Raw genomic sequence first — 18,075 nt, forward strand, 5'->3', positions numbered from 1 at the left:
TAATACAATTAAAGCTCGTTATAAGCAACCGTCAGGGATAGGAGAATAAATTCTTTGAAAAATGCAAGATTTAGGCTCTCCCTCTAGCAGATTTGATCGCTCGTTGTAAGTAATGATTGAAATTACGTGAAAAAAGTGAGTGATGCTTATAACGAACATCAAGACATGAAATTTGAGTGCCCGAAGAATGGGCGGGCTTCAAAGCCGTAATGAAAATTGCTTACAACGAGCTTAGATTGTATTTACCAGATGCATGGTTACTAAAATACATGGTAAATAATATCGAAAAAATGGTAATCACTTTCATCCTACATAGTAACGTGCACCATTTTTTTTTAAAGGAATCTTATTGCCATTCCCTTGTCTCCATGTAGAATTAAATATTTAAATATCGTAAGTAAAACATAAACATATATTTTAGGAGAAAAGATATAGAGAAAAATAAGTGTTAGAAAAACTTGAAGTGAAGATGCCTCAGAAAACGCGATGTGAGTTTACCGCTAAAGTAAAATAGACATTTATATTTTCACTTTCTGCGTGAGGTAAAAGAATGTCAAGAATATTTTACGGGTTTCTTTCGTTGGATATAGACAAATAAGTGCACATATATTTCCTGTCGTGTTAGTCATATTCAACTTTAATAACATAGAGTATTTCTGAAGTAAAAAAACTGTCCTTTATTTTTTTAAGACGAGTTCACTTTGGCCAAAAATTAAGTTCCTTGTTTCTTTTTTTTTTTTTTTTTTTATTAAAGACCCAACAGCCAAAGGCCAATAACAGGGTCACTTAATGAATTATATAATGGTACATAAGTGATAACTGACATATAAAATACTATTAGTAAATACAAACAAGGTATATAATTAGATCATTGAACATCATTTAGCTAATAATTAATATAATGTAATGTTATACATATTTATCACTACGGAGTGAGACTAGTATGGATTAGACTGTGTCAAAATAAGTTTTCATTTTTTTTTTTTTTCGATTAAACGTATCTTAAAAGTTTCTTCAATATAAAAAAAACATTCTCCTAAAGTTTGAGCTCAATATCTCAAAAATTGAGCTGGCGCAAAGGGGGGGTCTTCTTTCCCATTTAAATAACATTGTAAAAATTTTTTTTTTTTTAATTTTTAAAATAACTACAAGAAGAAAATTTTTTTTCTAATTTTGCTTTCGGCTATCTGATAGGAAATTTAATTCTTTACAAAATAGTCTGTGTCCATTTTTTTGCTAAGCTCAACAGAAACGAAGTTACAGAGGGCCGAATAGGAGGAAAAAAATAATTAATGAATTAATAACAGAAAAAAAAATATTAGTTCAACTTATCAATTAATTAACTCAATATACTTCATTATTCATCAAAAATTTTTGAATTCAACATTATTTCGAATTAGTAACAAAACAAAATTTACAATAAAACAGAAATTAATTATAATTATAATTAATTTCTGTTTTATTTATAATTCATTTCTGTTTTATTGTAAATTTTGTTTTGTTATTAATTCGAAATAATGTTGAATTCAAAAATTTTTGATGAATAATGAAGTATATTGAGTTAATTAATTGATAAGTTGAACTAATAATTTTTTTTCTGTTATTAATTCATTAATTATTTTTTTCCTCCTATTCGGCCCTCGGTAACTTCGTTTCTGTTGAGCTCAGGAAAAAAATGGACACAGACAATTTTGTAAAGAATTAAATTTCCTACCAGATAGCCGAAAGCAAAATTGGAAAAAAAATTTTCTTCTTGTAGTTATTTTAAAAATTAAAAAAAAAAAAATTTTTACAATGTTATTTAAATGGGAAAGGAGACCCCCCTTTGCGTCAGCTCAATTTTTGAGATATTGAGCTCAAACTTTAGGACAATTTTTTTTTTATATTGAAGAAACTTTTAAGATACGTTTAATCGAAAAAAAAAAAAAATAAAAACTTATTTTGACACAGTCTAGTATGGATGCTATTAGGACACTAGTCGGCAAAGGCTGATTGAATCCAAGGATATCAATCAGCCGATTGTCATCTTGGCAAATATTATTACAAAGTGTGGCTAATCTCGATACAATAAATTTCTTTTTAATAAATATTTAAAGTAAATTATTCTTTTTAGAGTAATATTGATAATTTTTATTTGAAAAAACTATTGCAGCTGTGATGTAATAATGAATTTTTCCATAAAAAACTTCAGTTTCTCATACGAAAAATTAAAAAAAAAAAATGATAAACATTGGTTACATTTTTCGACGCTTTCTTTACTTATGTCTATTTCAAACTTAAAGTATTACAGAAGATATAAATAATGAAAGTTAAATAACATAAATAATATCACGTCAAGCTCTAGCATAAGTTATGATTATTGTATGAGAGATGAAATACGTCATATGTGAAAGCAAACTTCCGCATCCGTCCTGGTAAAATCTCATAAAGCGTGGAGTTACCGGCTACGTTATCTTCATCCTTTAATCCCTTGATAATTCCGATTTTTAATTAAAATGAATTCCCGTATATTTTATATATATGACACGAGTATAAAATTTTAAATAAATAACCAATCAATAACACGTGGTAAATAAATCACACAAACCTTTTAGCTCGATTGTTTACACACTTTTGCATTATTATTCCAATGACAATTGGCGTATTGACGAAACTCGATTATGCCGATTGTCCCTTTCACCCTCATTTACTTCTATACCTCCAACAATCCCTAACGACCATTGCTTTCACCTGACCCCTCTGATCCCTCTCCACTCTTATCACATTCCCAAACCAGCATTCACTGTGCAACAAACTGCCCCTACTACTCTATGCGTATTACTTCACATTATTCATTGTATATATACACACCGGCAATGTTATTCCATTATCAAGCTTCGTGCTTGATAATTACGCTGTTAATCGTCAGAGATACCACGGCTATATTATTTATTTATTCATCATAATATTATCCCCTTAATTACCATTTCATTATATTTTTCCAACATTCTTTTTAATGAATACGGTTATTTATACTATAAACTTTACCAAATATTTTTAATTATAAAATTGAAATTTATTTTTACACGGCTGTAATTAGAAGTATACACTGAAAAAAAAAAATCGGTCTGTCAGTTGACCCTGCAGGCCAGCCCCAAAACTTCCCGCTGTTTTTGAGCTCGTTGAGCTCGAAAACATTATTGTGAATACATTTTCGAGCTCTTCGAGCTCGCAAATACTTTTGTATGCCATTGTTTTGTAAAAAACCATTTTTTAGCATTTCCTTCTCCCACGATATCTCGCGAACGAATTAACCGATTTTGATGGTTGAGGTGGCAATCGACGCGTTTTATCAAGTTCTGAAGCTGATCAAATTTTGAAATTGATTTATTTTGCCGTTTTTGAGAAATTTCAAAAAAACCAAGGAAAAAATTTTTTTTGAATTCTTTCGTCAACGGTTTCTCTTGAACGAATGAACCGATTTTGATGGTTGAGGTGGCATTCGACGCGGCTTATAGAGTTTTAGAGCTGATTAGATTTTGGAATCAATCCATCGAGCAAATTAAAAGATATCCAAATAAAACATTTTCGAAAAAATTTTATTTTTGAAATATCTCTGAACGCACCCTACCGATTAAGTTCAAATTTTTACGGCTTCAAGACATTAACAAGCCGCGTCGAATGACACCTCAACGATCAAAATCGGTTTATCTGTTCAAGAGTTATGAATATTTATATACATACATACGTACGTACGTACGTACACACATACATACACTCGGACATCATCGTGAAATTAGTCAGGATAGCTTCCTAGGACCTCGAAACGTCGACATCTGATGGAAATTCGATTTTCGTAAATCGGACCGAAACCAATAACTTCCCGAATTTTTGAAAATTTACAATTTTCTTAGCGGGAAGTTAAAAAATACTGTTTTCAAGTATCTGCGTGTTTGAATCCTCTCGAGAAAATTATTTGTTTAATCTTAGTAATAATGTACTCCAACCAAGAATATTTTCTTAAAATAAGTATAAAAATTCTTAAATCAAGAAAATATTACTTGGCTGGAGTATATTTTTACTATGATTAGACAAATATTTACTCAGGAGGATTCAAACACGCAGATACTTGAAAAAACAGTATTTTTTTCTTTCAGTGTATATATTTTTTTATATAATATGAAAATTGTAAAAAAAAAATTTCGGTATTCATGTATCAATATTTTTGATCAATGAAACATTGCGCACTTATTTGGCAGGAAGTGTGCAACTTTTTTTTTTTATTTAGTTTGGCATGCGGCACAGAGGTCAAACAATTTTTTTTCGTAGTTTAAATTAAATTTTTCAACGTCACAAAAAATCCGCAGTGAAAACAAATATTTTTTCTTGTCATTTGAATACTAAAAAATAACAGGATTCTGTATAAAATAATTGATAATATTCTGTAAACAATTTTGGTGTAAAAATAGCCCCCGAGAATTTTGCACCGTGTAGTGTAAAGTAATGGTGTAAAAAATCCTCAATGTCAATTATTCATCCGTGGAATTTTAACGCGGTGCAATCTACTTTTTTAACTTCCCGCTAAGAAAATTAAAAATTTTCAAAAATTCGGGAAGTTATTGGTATCAGTCCGATTTTCGAAAATTGAATTTCTATCAGATTTTGACGTTTCGAGGTTTCTTGCCGACATTACAGCTCCTATGCTTTTCTTGGTTAGTGTAATGAAAAAACGCGTAGGCGCCACGGGAGCGTTGGGCCAAACAACACAAATTTTGTGTTAACTTTCGAATAACAAGAAATGTATGACATGCTGGATTTTCAGATCATTTACACTGAAGGAAAGAAACATTTGTCCCAAATAAATCAATTTATTTCTGCCTTTTTAACTTCCCGCTAAGAAAATTGTAAATTTTCAAAAATTCGGGAAGTTATTGGTTTCAGTCCGATTTGCAAAAACCGAATTTCTATCAGATTTTGACGTTTTGAGGTTCTAGGAAGCTCTCCTGACTAATTTCACGATGATGTCCGAGTGTATGTATGTGTGTATGCACGTACGTACGGATGTATGTAAATATCTGTAACTTTCGAACGGATGAACCGATTTTGATCGTCAAGGTGTCATTCGACGCGGCGTGTTAATATCTAAAAGCTGTAAAAAATTTGAGCTTAATCGGTAGGGTGCGTTCGGAGATATTCAAAAAATAAAATTTTTTCAAAAATATTTTCTTGGATAACTTTTAATGTGCTCGGTGGATTGATTCCAAAACCTAATCAGCTCTAAAACTTCATAATCCGCATCGAATGCACTTCGACCATGAAAATCAGTTCATTCGTTCAAGAGAAACCGTGAACGAAAGAATTGAAATAAATTTGTTTCTTCAGTTTTTTGGAAATTTCTCAAAAACGACTCGATAAATCAATTTCAAAATTTGATCAACTTTAGAACTTGATAAAACGCGTCGATTGCTACCTCAACCGTCTCAATCGATCAATTCATTTGAGAGATATCGTTGGTGAAAAAATGGTAAAGAACGGTTTGTTTTCGAAAACAATGGCATACAAAAGTATTTTCGAGCTCGAAAATGTACTCACAACAATTTTTTCGAGCTTAAGTAGCTCGAAAACAGCGGGAAGTTTTGCGGCTAGCCCGCAGGGCCTACCGATAGACCGTTTTTTTTTATGTAAATTCACCACAAGTTCTGTGATTAGTCCAATTGATTCTCCCTCGAAATCAATCAGTTTCACTCGAAATTTATAATTGGACATATATGTATGACTGTGAGTAAACAATCATATCTAATTTATTTCTTTGTTATTAATAGCGGTTTTGTTATTCCTTTCCAGTACAGTATATAAATAGTGGATCGATTCGATCGGAGCGTACAAGTGTAAAGTATGTGAGTAGAAATTGGGTTCAATTAACCCCTGTACGCTTCAATCAAAAATTATGTATGAAATTATAACTATCATACTGATATTGACGTAATTATCGTGAAATAACAAACAAGCAACACAATATAAACTGCTGTATAAAATTATTTCAATGCAGTATAGATAGATGTGCTTTACACATTTATAAATCCATTTTCCGATAATTATTAAAACCACCGTCAGTTTGGTTTTACATAGAAAATACACACTGTAACGAGTAGCTTTAATTAAAAACATAAATTAAATAACGTTTTAATTAGGATTTATAAAATATCATGGAAAATTCATTTAAATGAATAGTAATTATAAAAGATCATTTTTAATGTTATTATGATTAAGTATACCGACATATATATGTGTGGGTGTATATATATAAGTAAGAAATAAAAAAAATTCAATACGAAATAATATAAAAATTGTATAAAAATTTTTCCAATTGAATTCAATTGAGTAGCATTACATTGGTCGCACGTATTTTCTCAGTAAGGCTGGCAAATAAGGGATGTACGTATATAGAGTTTGTAGGAGAAAAAGGCGACATAGAAAGGGTTTTGGATTTGAGAAAATACAGGGGTTGGATAAAAGTGAGAAAAAGAGAGAAAGAGGGAACGAATAGATTCGAAGAAGGAAGATCGTTCTATTCACGTATATTCAATGTTCTGTACGCCGCAAGGCACGCCACAATAGGATTACCAACTGCCAGAAGAGAGAGCTTTGGATTCGTACAAAACTTACTGTATAATACTTTTCTCTGTTGAGTAAAGACGTCTGTTCTGATAACGTAAAAAATATAAAAATAAGAAAAACAAATATATACATTTTTACAATGAGATTTAATTTAAAATAGGATATGAAACTTTTTTTTTTATAAATTCTATTAGTAGATTGCAAAGAAAAAAGTTGGAAAATCGAAGTGCACAGCTCAGGTGTTTATATTATGGTTAAAAAAAAACTCATACTTGAAATGTAAATATAAATGTATCTAACAAACTGAGAAATTATTCTTGTTTGAACTTCTAGGACCATCTTTGCCACCTGACGGACATTGAAATGAACATATTACAAAAATTACTATACCTATATTAAAATTTACAATGTTCACATCATTAACTACTGTAACAATTGTCAATTTTACTACGGCTACAGTAGTTTTCCCAATATGTTTATTTTCATTTCCGTTAGGTGGCTAACATGGTCGCGCTTTACTCACATATGTATTTGGACTATTGGCAGGGTGTGGAGTATAGGGTGGGGACAATCGAATCGATTGTAGCGCCTGCAGTGGATGAAATACGCGTTAAATCGCACTTGTCTTGTGAATAGTTAAATGAAAGCAGTGTTAAAAAATAAGAACAAGTAGTTGTTGTGTTGTTAATTGCAAAAATACTGACAGAAATAGTAATTGCAAGTTTTATACATTTCCATCCATGATGTTCATCTTTGGCTAAAAATTATTTCGGGGAATTTTTTAAATTACAAATTTTTAACTCTAAGTATTTTTAATTATTGAGTTTTAAAATTTAAAATTATGAACAATTGAAATCACTTTAATTTCTTTACTTAATGCAAATTATTAATTTTAACTTTGAAAAAATTATAATTATAATTATTTTAACTCATTTGTTATTATGACTATTATTGTTGTTATTATTATTATTACAAGCTAACCTTATGTCGTTCAAAATAATATTTATTTTGTATTTATTAAAATTTTTTACACTTATTTTTTTCAGTACAATCTACTCTATATTTTTCCACCTTTCAAATGTGGTATCACACATCTATTTCGCAATCTTTAAAAATTTTAATTATTTGTTTATAAAAACTTTCCGTATTCTCTCTGTGCTTTTTGAGGATGATTTAATGCGGTCGACAGATGTCGTTTTCGTCGCGCACCCTGCCAACACATGATCATATATGTCTATGCATGTACACTATAGTCATATATGAACACATATGATAGGTTTTTCATGAAATGATAATAAATTAATTTTTAAAATTCAATTTTTTAAATTAACCCGCCATTTTTTGAATACTGATTAATCCAGATGTCGCTATATGCTTTTTCACGACTAGGTAAGACTAATGGCACTGCACAAAGGCTGAAATCGTGTCTCTTAACTTTTGCCACGCATGATATTTTCCATAATGACCCACAGTAAAACTGGGAATTTGAATATCCAAAATTGAGACTGTTTAAAAACTGATCTAGGCGTGGCTCAAAATATATATAGTATAAAAAGATATACTTGTAATATATGTACACATACGGGATAATAGTGTCGGTCACAAATACCGATATAAACCCAATAAAATGTACATACTAAAAAAAGTATGATTTATTACCACCAGATGTCATATTCCGCATGGTTAATTCCCAATAGTGTAAACACTACGTATTATACTCCGTTAAATCTACAGAAATATGTTTGCTACAAACCCCGAGTCAATTGATATAGCAGCGAACTTTTGCTCAATGTATTGCGTAGTACATCAAACAATTGCTGACTATGTATGCATAATAATTATAATTCATCTAACTTCAATTGAAGTAATTGGATACTAAAACTAATTGCTTAATTATCCTATTCCTCAAGCGTATTGTCTGAACGAACAACTTCTTATTAATATAAAGTTAAATTTTGTAGAGTGAAATGAACATTGTGATAGTGATTGACATAAAGTTAGCACAGTAGTAGAATCCTTCTAAAATTAAACATTGGATTAAATTCTAACATTAGTTTGTGACACTAAATTTTCTAAGTTCAGGCAAATTTTTGGAGGGATCTATGCAAATAGAATTTAAGAACTCTATTTGACTTCGAAAGTTTTCATTAAGTGAATTCACTAGAGTTATGCGTTTAAACAAAGTGTTTAAAGTAGTTACATATTCAAATATATATTGTTAATTCAGTTTTTTAACTTAAATACATCTTGAATTCTACAATTAAAATACGAAATCGAATAAAATATCACTAAGCTTGCGCCGGAGACATGCCATGGGAGGACTTTTCAAGTTCACTTGGTGAGTGGGCGCCATCTCTGGTTTATCTTGAAAAATTAGAATGCCATGAGCTCGAAGAGTAGCTTAATATTCGGGGACGGGACAAGCGGATAATGGCTTGTCCTCAACTTGAAGCTGTTGTGAATGACGAGAGCCCTTGTAGAGTAATAAGGCGAAGTCACGTCTTACCAACTCTCGAAGCGATCTGGTTACGTCCAGGGAATTGGTACCACGGAAGGGCCTTTCCAAGCGCACTTCATCCAGAACCTCTTTATTTCCTTAAATGGAAAAAGTTTTAGGTCTACAGAGATATGGACTTTCAGTGACTGTGGTTGGACCCCACATGCTAATGGGGCCTGTTCTTTAAACATACTTCCAGGTAACGTCCACTCTTAGTCACTTGATTATATTTTAGACTAGATGTATTGTATAAGGCGGCGATAGGTATATTTGCAACGCGTGCATACCCGAAACGGGCTAGGAAACGGCCTCCGTAAGAAAAGGTGAGCATTGAAAGTCACCGATTTCCGATTAGCTCCGTTACATTAATAAATCCTAGTTCACTTTGATCAGTCTTTTTATTTTCAAAGATGATTAGGTTGATATTCCGAAGAGACTGAGACATATTGGTTGTGTTTGGATTCCACTCATTAATGAGGTGTATTCATTTAAATGCATTTGGGACATGCCTACCTTTGATAGCTTAATTACATTTATAGGCTAGAGATGTCATCTGAGCAGAAAGTAAGAATCCCCAGAGTAAGTGTATCTCCTAGTCGAATGAAATAACGCCGTTTTTAATGTACCTGAAGATCGGAACGTTTTTCACGCAACGAAAATGAAAAAATTCATGTAATTCGACTACTTAAGGGGTAGTCTGGTGGTCGGGGTGGCCCAAGTTTTGGCTGACTTACCAACATCTACATGCGAACATTTCAAAAATCTAATTATCCAGTAGATTTTTTACTTTCCAATTTTTTTTTTTTTTTTTCGTTGCGCGAAAAACGTTCCGATATTCAGGTACATCTTTTTTAGTAGTACCCTGCCTTAAAAAGAACAGTAGAAATTACGCTAACCAAAAATTTTTATCGGATGGGGTGAGTTTATTATTGGATATTATGATTATGGAAATGTAAGAGCTCAAAATTGTTTGAAGCTCTAAAACTAGATATTTATCAGATTCATAAATAAATCGTTAAAGTGAATCAAGAATGCCCGGAAGTATAACGGATGGGTCGGCAGTCGGTATATCTTCATGTGAAGAAAATAAAACAATAAAATTACTGAATAAAATGGATTGTGATCCAACCAGTGACTATATTTTCATTCATGCGAAAATTTCATGCTTTCTATGTCACATTGGCGACATCACCTCTGTAAAGTAATATATTCGAGATATTTTCGTATCCGGGTTAACATACACGCGGTTTTATATTCCCGGGGATACATTGCCTTTTTCCTTCCATCTCCTCTCCATCATTCTCCTACTTTACTCTTTCAGTCAAACACTATAACTCTTTATCCTTTGGCCACATCCTTCTAGCTATACTTCCTTTCATCCTTCTACGTTACATGGCAACTTCCGCTAGCAAACATAAGACACATGTAGACGACAAAAAAAGCGAGAATAAAAAGTAGGAAAAATATATTAAAAAGAAAAATAAAATTTAAGGAGAGAAGGATAAGGATGTACGAGAATGTCAAACACTTTCTTTGCAATCTTGTGACATGACACCAAGTGCTTATATATGTAAAGAAACAGAAACGCTTTTTGCCAATAAAATGACGTGACACTAATGCACTTTACATTTTAAATCAAGACGGAAAAAAAGAGTCATAGAGGAAAAAAGTCACGTTAAAAACATAATAATAATCATGATGTGAAAACCTTACTTTCTGAATTTTTAATGTATAAATGTAGTTCTTCTTAAAAGAAAATATGATATGATACATTTTTTTTTACAGAAAAAATTTTACGCATTTGTGATGTTCTCAAACATTTGAAATATTTAATGATATCTTTATTATTTTTCACTTTAAAGACGAAAAATTCATACTTTTTTCTAAGCTCGAAGCAAAAATTGAACCTCACTTTAACCAGTAATTCAAGTTGAATAATGAGGCTGAAAAAGATGAATCGAGGTTCAATAACGTTTCTCACAAATATATTCTAGAGTCTCATTTGAACCTTAACTTTGAACTTTCATCCGTTTCTTGACTACTGAGGTTGAAATAAGGCTGAATATTTGCCCCATTTGAAGAGTTAAGTTTCCACATTCCGAGGCTATAGAGACTTGAATGAAGCTCAATTTTTTTTCTGACTATAAACTTCTGCTCTAAATGTTAGTTCAGTCCGATTATTATTAGTACTTTTATAGAGTAAAAATAAATGAGATTTTTATGAAACTATCGATGAGGGTCATAAAGTTTGATTGAGGTTAATTTTCAGATCAAACATCCCTGATTAAAAACTCCGATTGAAACCGCTGAATTTCGATTGATTCCGATTGAAATCCGATAGACTTTCACTCAGAATTCATTGGTTTCAATCAAAGTTTTTAATCATGGATGAGATCAACAATTTGAGGCCACGTAAGTTGGAATGAAGATCAGAGTGGCTCGTGGTGGTTCAAATGAGGCTCTACCGGTCGTAGAAGGTTTGAATAAGGTTCAATTTTTCGACTCCGGAAGCTACATTACTCGAAATTACCGCTAGTTGAATGAAAGCGCGATCATTTCTCGATTGCACACGTCATTGATAATCGTTAAATCTTAATTCTGAAAATTGTTCATCACTTACAGCGTGCGGTCATACATAGATGATTAAAAATATCAATTGCCACTGTTTTTATTATCTATTTGTCACTAGCTCTGCTTTACAGTGACAGATAATCTTTATAGATGTAGTATCATCAGAAAAGAAATAAAAAGAAGGATTCGATTCGGTTTGGTAGTTCTACCAGTTGGAATTAAGGTTTGCAGAGCAAGATAGGTAATACTTACTTCTTTGTAAGCATTCGCGTGACTTGAATTTAAAGAACTGGGGTGAGCTATTCCGTGAAATAGCTGTTTTATTTTTTTCGATAACGAGAGTTTGCTTAATTTGATGAGTTTTACTTGATCTTGGACAATTTTGTTATCGACTCACGAAACGAGTGTTACTATGTTTCGAAAACGTTTAGTTTATGGATAAGAGATCTTACAACGTAAAAGAAATTACATTTCTCGGCTTTTGTAGGTAAAGTAGTTAAAACAATGCAGATAAAAAAAGGAATGTTAAAATACAGGTTAAGTTCGTTATAAGCAACTGTGAGAGGTTGTAGGAGAAAAAATTTTTGAAAAATTGCAAGAACGATTGTCAAGACATGAAATTTTAGCGCCCGAAAGAATAGGCGAGCTTCAAAGTCGTAACGAAAAGCGCGATGGGGGGAGGAATGTCACTTATAAAAGGATTGCTTACACGGTAAGAAATGCATGGCGTTCGAACCATGCTGGTATGGTCTCAAGACAGATACTAAAATAGTATGTGAAATCTTCCAAGACAATATTGTAACGAGTCCCAGAAGTATGGCGTTATTTACTATACTGTATAGTGCTAGAACTATTGTATTGCTCACACGTATTCATAGCAGACACGGCGAAACAGCATAGTCCTGAGACCCATACTACAATGCCGAAGGCACAATGCTACTAGTTTTTCCCGCCATAATTTCGGGCGTGTCAATCAATGTATACTATCGTATTACCACCAAAACTATATAGATGTCATTAGACTAGGTTTATCAGCCAGAAGCAATGTGGATACGGCAATACAGTAAGGGCCTGACGGCCATACTGACATTGCGGCGTCCGCGACAACTATTGCCAATGTTACTATTCCCGCAATGGTTGAATCATCTATGCATACAATTTTATAACCTATAAAAATCTTCGATACCATACAGTATGGCGTTCACGCCCATACTGGCATAGTGATATCTGCAAAATATTTTTACCGTGTACAACGAGTTTGAACTGTACAAGTTATTATTATTTCTGCAAATAAAATAGTGAATTTTTAATGGAGTTAAGGTTTTATCGACATAAAGTTATTATAAAATTGATTAGTATCTAAAATATGCTTTTCTATGTCAGTCATATCTATTTACGTATTTGAGATGCTGAAATATTAAGTTAAAAATGTCTGGATTAAATGGTAATTAGAGCGCCAGTATAAATTTTTAAATACCAAATGGGATAACGGTGTATGAATCAATGTTGAGAAGTAAAAATGGAAGCTATATAAATGACATTTGAAATTTAACTATGCATTATTGTGAAATCGATCAATACTTGGCTCGTCGAGCTACTTCATATGATGGGTAAAAATTTTATAAAGTTTTAAATTATTGAAACCAAACAATGATTATGAATTCATTGTTATTCAATTATCTAGTGTGAAAAAGTTGAATCTTCTGCATTCTCACGAACAAACGTTTCAAAGCTTAATAGTCAATCCTCTAAAGCGACTGACGCTCGCAGTGCTGACACTACGCGGTGACCATCGAATATAATTCTCTCTGGCTTCTAGGAACTCCTCCTCGAATATGTTTCCAGCGGTACGTAGACAGAAAATCCATTGTACCCAGGTTAAATTTATCTTCTTCTCTTGGACAGTGACGTCAAAAAATAAGCTCGCTTCAGAACTATTACTGTAGGCGCAACCGCGCTACATTTAATCGAAGTTAAGTAGTTTTGGACTTAAATACTGTACATTATGTGCGTTATCCGAGTGCCAGCTCTAGTTGATCCACAGGATTGGCTATAAGCCTACTTAGCTATTAAATCTAAAGGATCCTCTAGATACAGAAAAAGCTAGAGTACTCTGAATCAAATCTCTTGTACGAGAAAAAAACGTACAGTAACTATTCTCATGATGCCTGGAAGTCAGTCTCATACAACGCCAACGAAATTTTTCTGCAGATGGCAGTCACTACCAAAAAAAATTGTAGCATTAATCTGTCCAATGGTAATCTAACCGAAACAACAGGGGATTTATTCTTATGCTGTACAGTAAAAAGTATCAGAATCTTAAGTTTTCAAAATAATGCGGAAATGATTACCGAAGAAATGGGAAAGCACTCTCTAAATATGAATTAGTGATTTTTCACTAATTTTAAGTGAATATTCACTAATTGTCAATGCTACAATCGTACTACGCAGAATTAGTGAATATTCACTAAATGAATATGTGATTATTAGAATTCACTGATTTGAGAAGTGAATATGAGAATCCACTGAATTGAAAAGTGAATATGGGAATCCACTGATTTCATCGGTGAAAAAAAAATTATATTGCGAAAAAAAATATAAGACACTTGTAATCAGATCCGAAATGTGATCAATTTATTAGAATCATTACTTAGAGGAAATATACATGATTTTGATTGATGAAAAAATCCCGGTGACTGCTGGACTTGAACCTGCATCCTTCCGATTCAAAGTCTTTGATGCTATCCACTGCGCTGGCCTACGCATGTGATCGCGTAAGTGTAAATAGTATATTCGTTATGATACCAAACAATAACTGATGAAGAAATAAAAAATCCGTGATGTTATGATTGACGTACTCTTCATATAAATATATTATTGTTCTGTACTTTTATTTTTTTTTTATTTTGAAAGTTTTTTATTAAAATTTTTAAAAATAGCACCATAATTATTAGTTATATTTATATCTAATAAAATATTTAATTATTTGCTAGTTAAAGTTACTAGTGAAATTGTGAAATTCATAAATTAAGAAGTGAATAACAGTTTCACTTGTAGAAATTATGAAAATATCGCTAGTTCAGTAGTGAAAATCACTAATTTGCTTGTGAAAATTATAGTACTAAATTTATTAGCGAGAATTCACTAATTTGTTATTTAAATACACTGATTATGAAGTGAATACTGCTTCACTAACGAAATTATTGAAATTTCCACTAATTCATGTTTAGAGAGCACACAATACTTGTTACTAATCAATTATAGCGGAGTCGCCGATTCCGAAGGCGGTTCCTTTCAATGCCCACTTCTTGTGATACCGTTGCCTCACTCATTTCGAGTATACACGCGTGGCCAGTATTATCTGTTTTTATCACAATATAATCAACGTAATGGAATAGCGAACTTAAGCTCATTATTGGCGTTTCCTTAGGATCAATATGATCCTTTGCATGTGGGACCAAACCAACAGCTATGACTCCATTCCCACAGAATTCTGGTATTTGGTTTCCCTCAGTCGGATTGATGTATTATCTCATGTAACAATTCCATGTATTGTTCGACATACCACATGGGCAAGAAGGGTGGTTTCTTCCCCTGCCTTCCTCAGAAGACAACCCGAAATACAATACTTGTAGTTTGCTTTCCAAAACTGTGTAAAAATAATCAAATAAATGTAACTTTCGATGTAACTATGGTATTATTTGCCAGTTTTTTCCACAATGTGGTTTTCAGAATCCACGTGTGGTTAGGAATTGAGAGTAGGAAAAGTTCTCGGCTTGAATAAGAAACTGGTGTTTACTAAAAATCCAACAAAAGTAGACATTTATATTTTTATTGGCTGCGTGAGTTGAAAGTGTGAAGAGAATTTAACGTGGATTTTCATCGGTTATAGATAAACGAGGGCGCATGAATCCCTGTTGCGTAGGATTTTCATATATATTTTGAAAAGCGATTATTGAGATTATTTTTAAATACTGATGTTTTTGTAGCATGGAAAGCTTTTAGAAGCATTTGTATGCAAATGTTTATTGACCTCAACACAAATTTTTGATCACTTGAGGATTTTTGAAAGACTATTGATAATAAAATTCATCTTTATTATAAGAGCTTTTGGAAAATTCGGTAAACGAATGAACGATACGAAGTATGAAACGTCTAATTTGTAATCAATTATTAAGAGTGAGAATTTTTTTTATGTTTATAGGTTTATTCAGAACAAGTGGTCAACTGTTGCCTGGGACAATGTGCGATCATCAGTTCATAAGTTCACAAATATCTAAACAACATGGGCGTTTTTACTCTCCGCATTATCCATCGTCATATCCAAAAAATGTTCGATGTACATATTTATTCCGAGCAAGGTAATTATAGACCACTATCAGTTAAGAAAATAGAATTATTTTGCACACCAAAAAATGAATGGTAGAAATTTTTGACTTAGCTATCTATACATAAATTTATTAAATACTAGGGATGGAAACTTAGAATGAAGAATCGATTTTCGATTCTTTTGATTTAATCGATTCTGAGTAAAAAAAAAATTTTTTTGAAGAAAATTAAAATGTCAGAAATTTTTTGATCTAAAAAAGTAAAACCAATAAAATGAGGTTAAAAGTATAATAAAATGCAAATTTATGAAAATATTAGAAATTTTATTCATAATGACTAAACTGGTACAGACAAATATGACATACTAGTACAGCTACAGACTACATTCCGAAAATGAGTTGTATATTATTTAGATGCTATCTTCATGCGATAATGAAAAGAAAATTAACTATATATGTCATCAAAATGTTTGTAAGATGATTGATTAAAAATAAAAAAAAGTAAAATAAGAAAATGGCGCGAACGCACAGAGCGCGGTAAATTTGAAATATTTTCGTAATAAAATGTACAATTACTTGACGTCATTTTTCATTCAATAGGGTCGTTAGTTCGGCATTTGAAATAAATTATAGACTTGATCACTAAGAATCGATTCTTGATCTATTCTGATAACTGAGAGTCGAATCTAAATAATTGAGTTTTTTGACTACAAAATCGATTCTTGGGTAGAATTACAATCGATTTTACCATCCCTATTAAATACCCTAACGGATCTGAAGTACGATAAATCTTTTGCAATTACGCGGTATTGCAGTATCATCGACAATATGAATTTATACTTATGTTACAGATTAAAAGAACGTATTCGTGTGGTCTTTGAAGAAGTATCATTACAAAAAGGTGACTTGAGGTAAGTTTGACTAAAAGTTTTCTTTTTTCGTATTTCAATAATATTGTTGTCACAAAAAAATGAGGTTAGAATGAAATTAGATTGAAGTGAAAAAAATTTAGGTCCAAGAAGTTCATTTGAGGTTAAGGTTCTGGGCGAAATATGAAACTATCGATGAGGCTGACGAATCAAAATGAGATTAGATTCTGGTCAAAGATAAATATAACGAAAGGGGGCGAGAAGTTCAGAGCGACTTGTGAAGGTTTAAATGAAGCTCAGGTTGGAACTCATCGAATTGATTATTTTCGGTTCTTTCATTTTCTGCAATTTTCTTTTTAGTTGGTTGTATAATCTCATCTATTTTTGCATTAGAATACGGATTCTACTTTTCCATTCCGGGTAGAGCTTGATGGCACTTTATTTATTTTAATGTGAACATGGAAAACTAGGGTAATAGAGTAAAAATAGTTTTGAAAAGTATCGATTATGTAGTGATAATAATAGAAAACGAGATCGATTTAAAAAAAGTTTAATTTAAATTTAGTGACACGATGAAAATCTTTCGAAGTTGTAAGATGACCTAGTGTGAATCAAGCTGATAAAAATGACTTTCACATCTCGAGTATTGAATCTTGGATACGATTCAATCGAAATAAAAGCTGCGACACTTCCAACGATATTCAATTAATGAAGTGAACGGAAATAGGATGACGAAAAGTTGAGCTAAAGAAATAGGTTTTGCTGAACTAAAGTATATAAAAAAATTGTAGACTTTACAGAAACTGATTGTTGCGACTTCTTGTTTCTTTTTTTATATCTTGATATAGTTTTATTTTTATAGAAGCATTTGTACCAGTTCAATTAGAAATAAATTTTATCAAATAATTTTACCGCCAAGTTAAATATGTACTTTTTATTTATCACTGTTTGAACAGTCTCATTTATTTACTTTCAATTTATTCATTTGAGAAGAAATTGATTTGAACTTTTTTTTTTTTTTTTAATATACTTATAAGACGTTGATGATCAAAGATAGAAATTATTTACGGAAAAATGTGAAGTAATGAGAATATGCTATATATGTTATGGTCATTTATATTTTATATTGGATATAATGAAAATTTGGTGATAAAAATCTGTATGTTCTAAAATTAGCTTCAATTTTAGTGCCTGCTTTGAAAAAATTTTAAAT

At 31.7% G+C, this 18,075-nt stretch overlaps 1 protein-coding gene across 3 annotated transcripts in view; it reads left to right on the top strand.

Moving 5' to 3' along the window:
* LOC130678125 (suppressor of lurcher protein 1) overlaps nucleotides 1-18,075 on the top strand; it is a 473,368-nt gene that overhangs the window by 242,887 nt on the left and 212,406 nt on the right. For all 3 annotated transcript variants that reach the window (XM_057485109.1, XM_057485108.1, XM_057485110.1), the window contains exons 5-6: nucleotides 15,870-16,026; nucleotides 16,845-16,904. In XM_057485109.1, the coding sequence (XP_057341092.1) occupies nucleotides 15,870-16,026; nucleotides 16,845-16,904 (217 nt within the window). The remainder of the gene's footprint in view (nucleotides 1-15,869; nucleotides 16,027-16,844; nucleotides 16,905-18,075) is intronic.

Source organism: Microplitis mediator, chromosome 1 (genome assembly GCF_029852145.1).
Source record: "Microplitis mediator isolate UGA2020A chromosome 1, iyMicMedi2.1, whole genome shotgun sequence".
In the NCBI taxonomy this organism is placed as follows: Eukaryota; Metazoa; Arthropoda; class Insecta; order Hymenoptera; family Braconidae; genus Microplitis; species Microplitis mediator.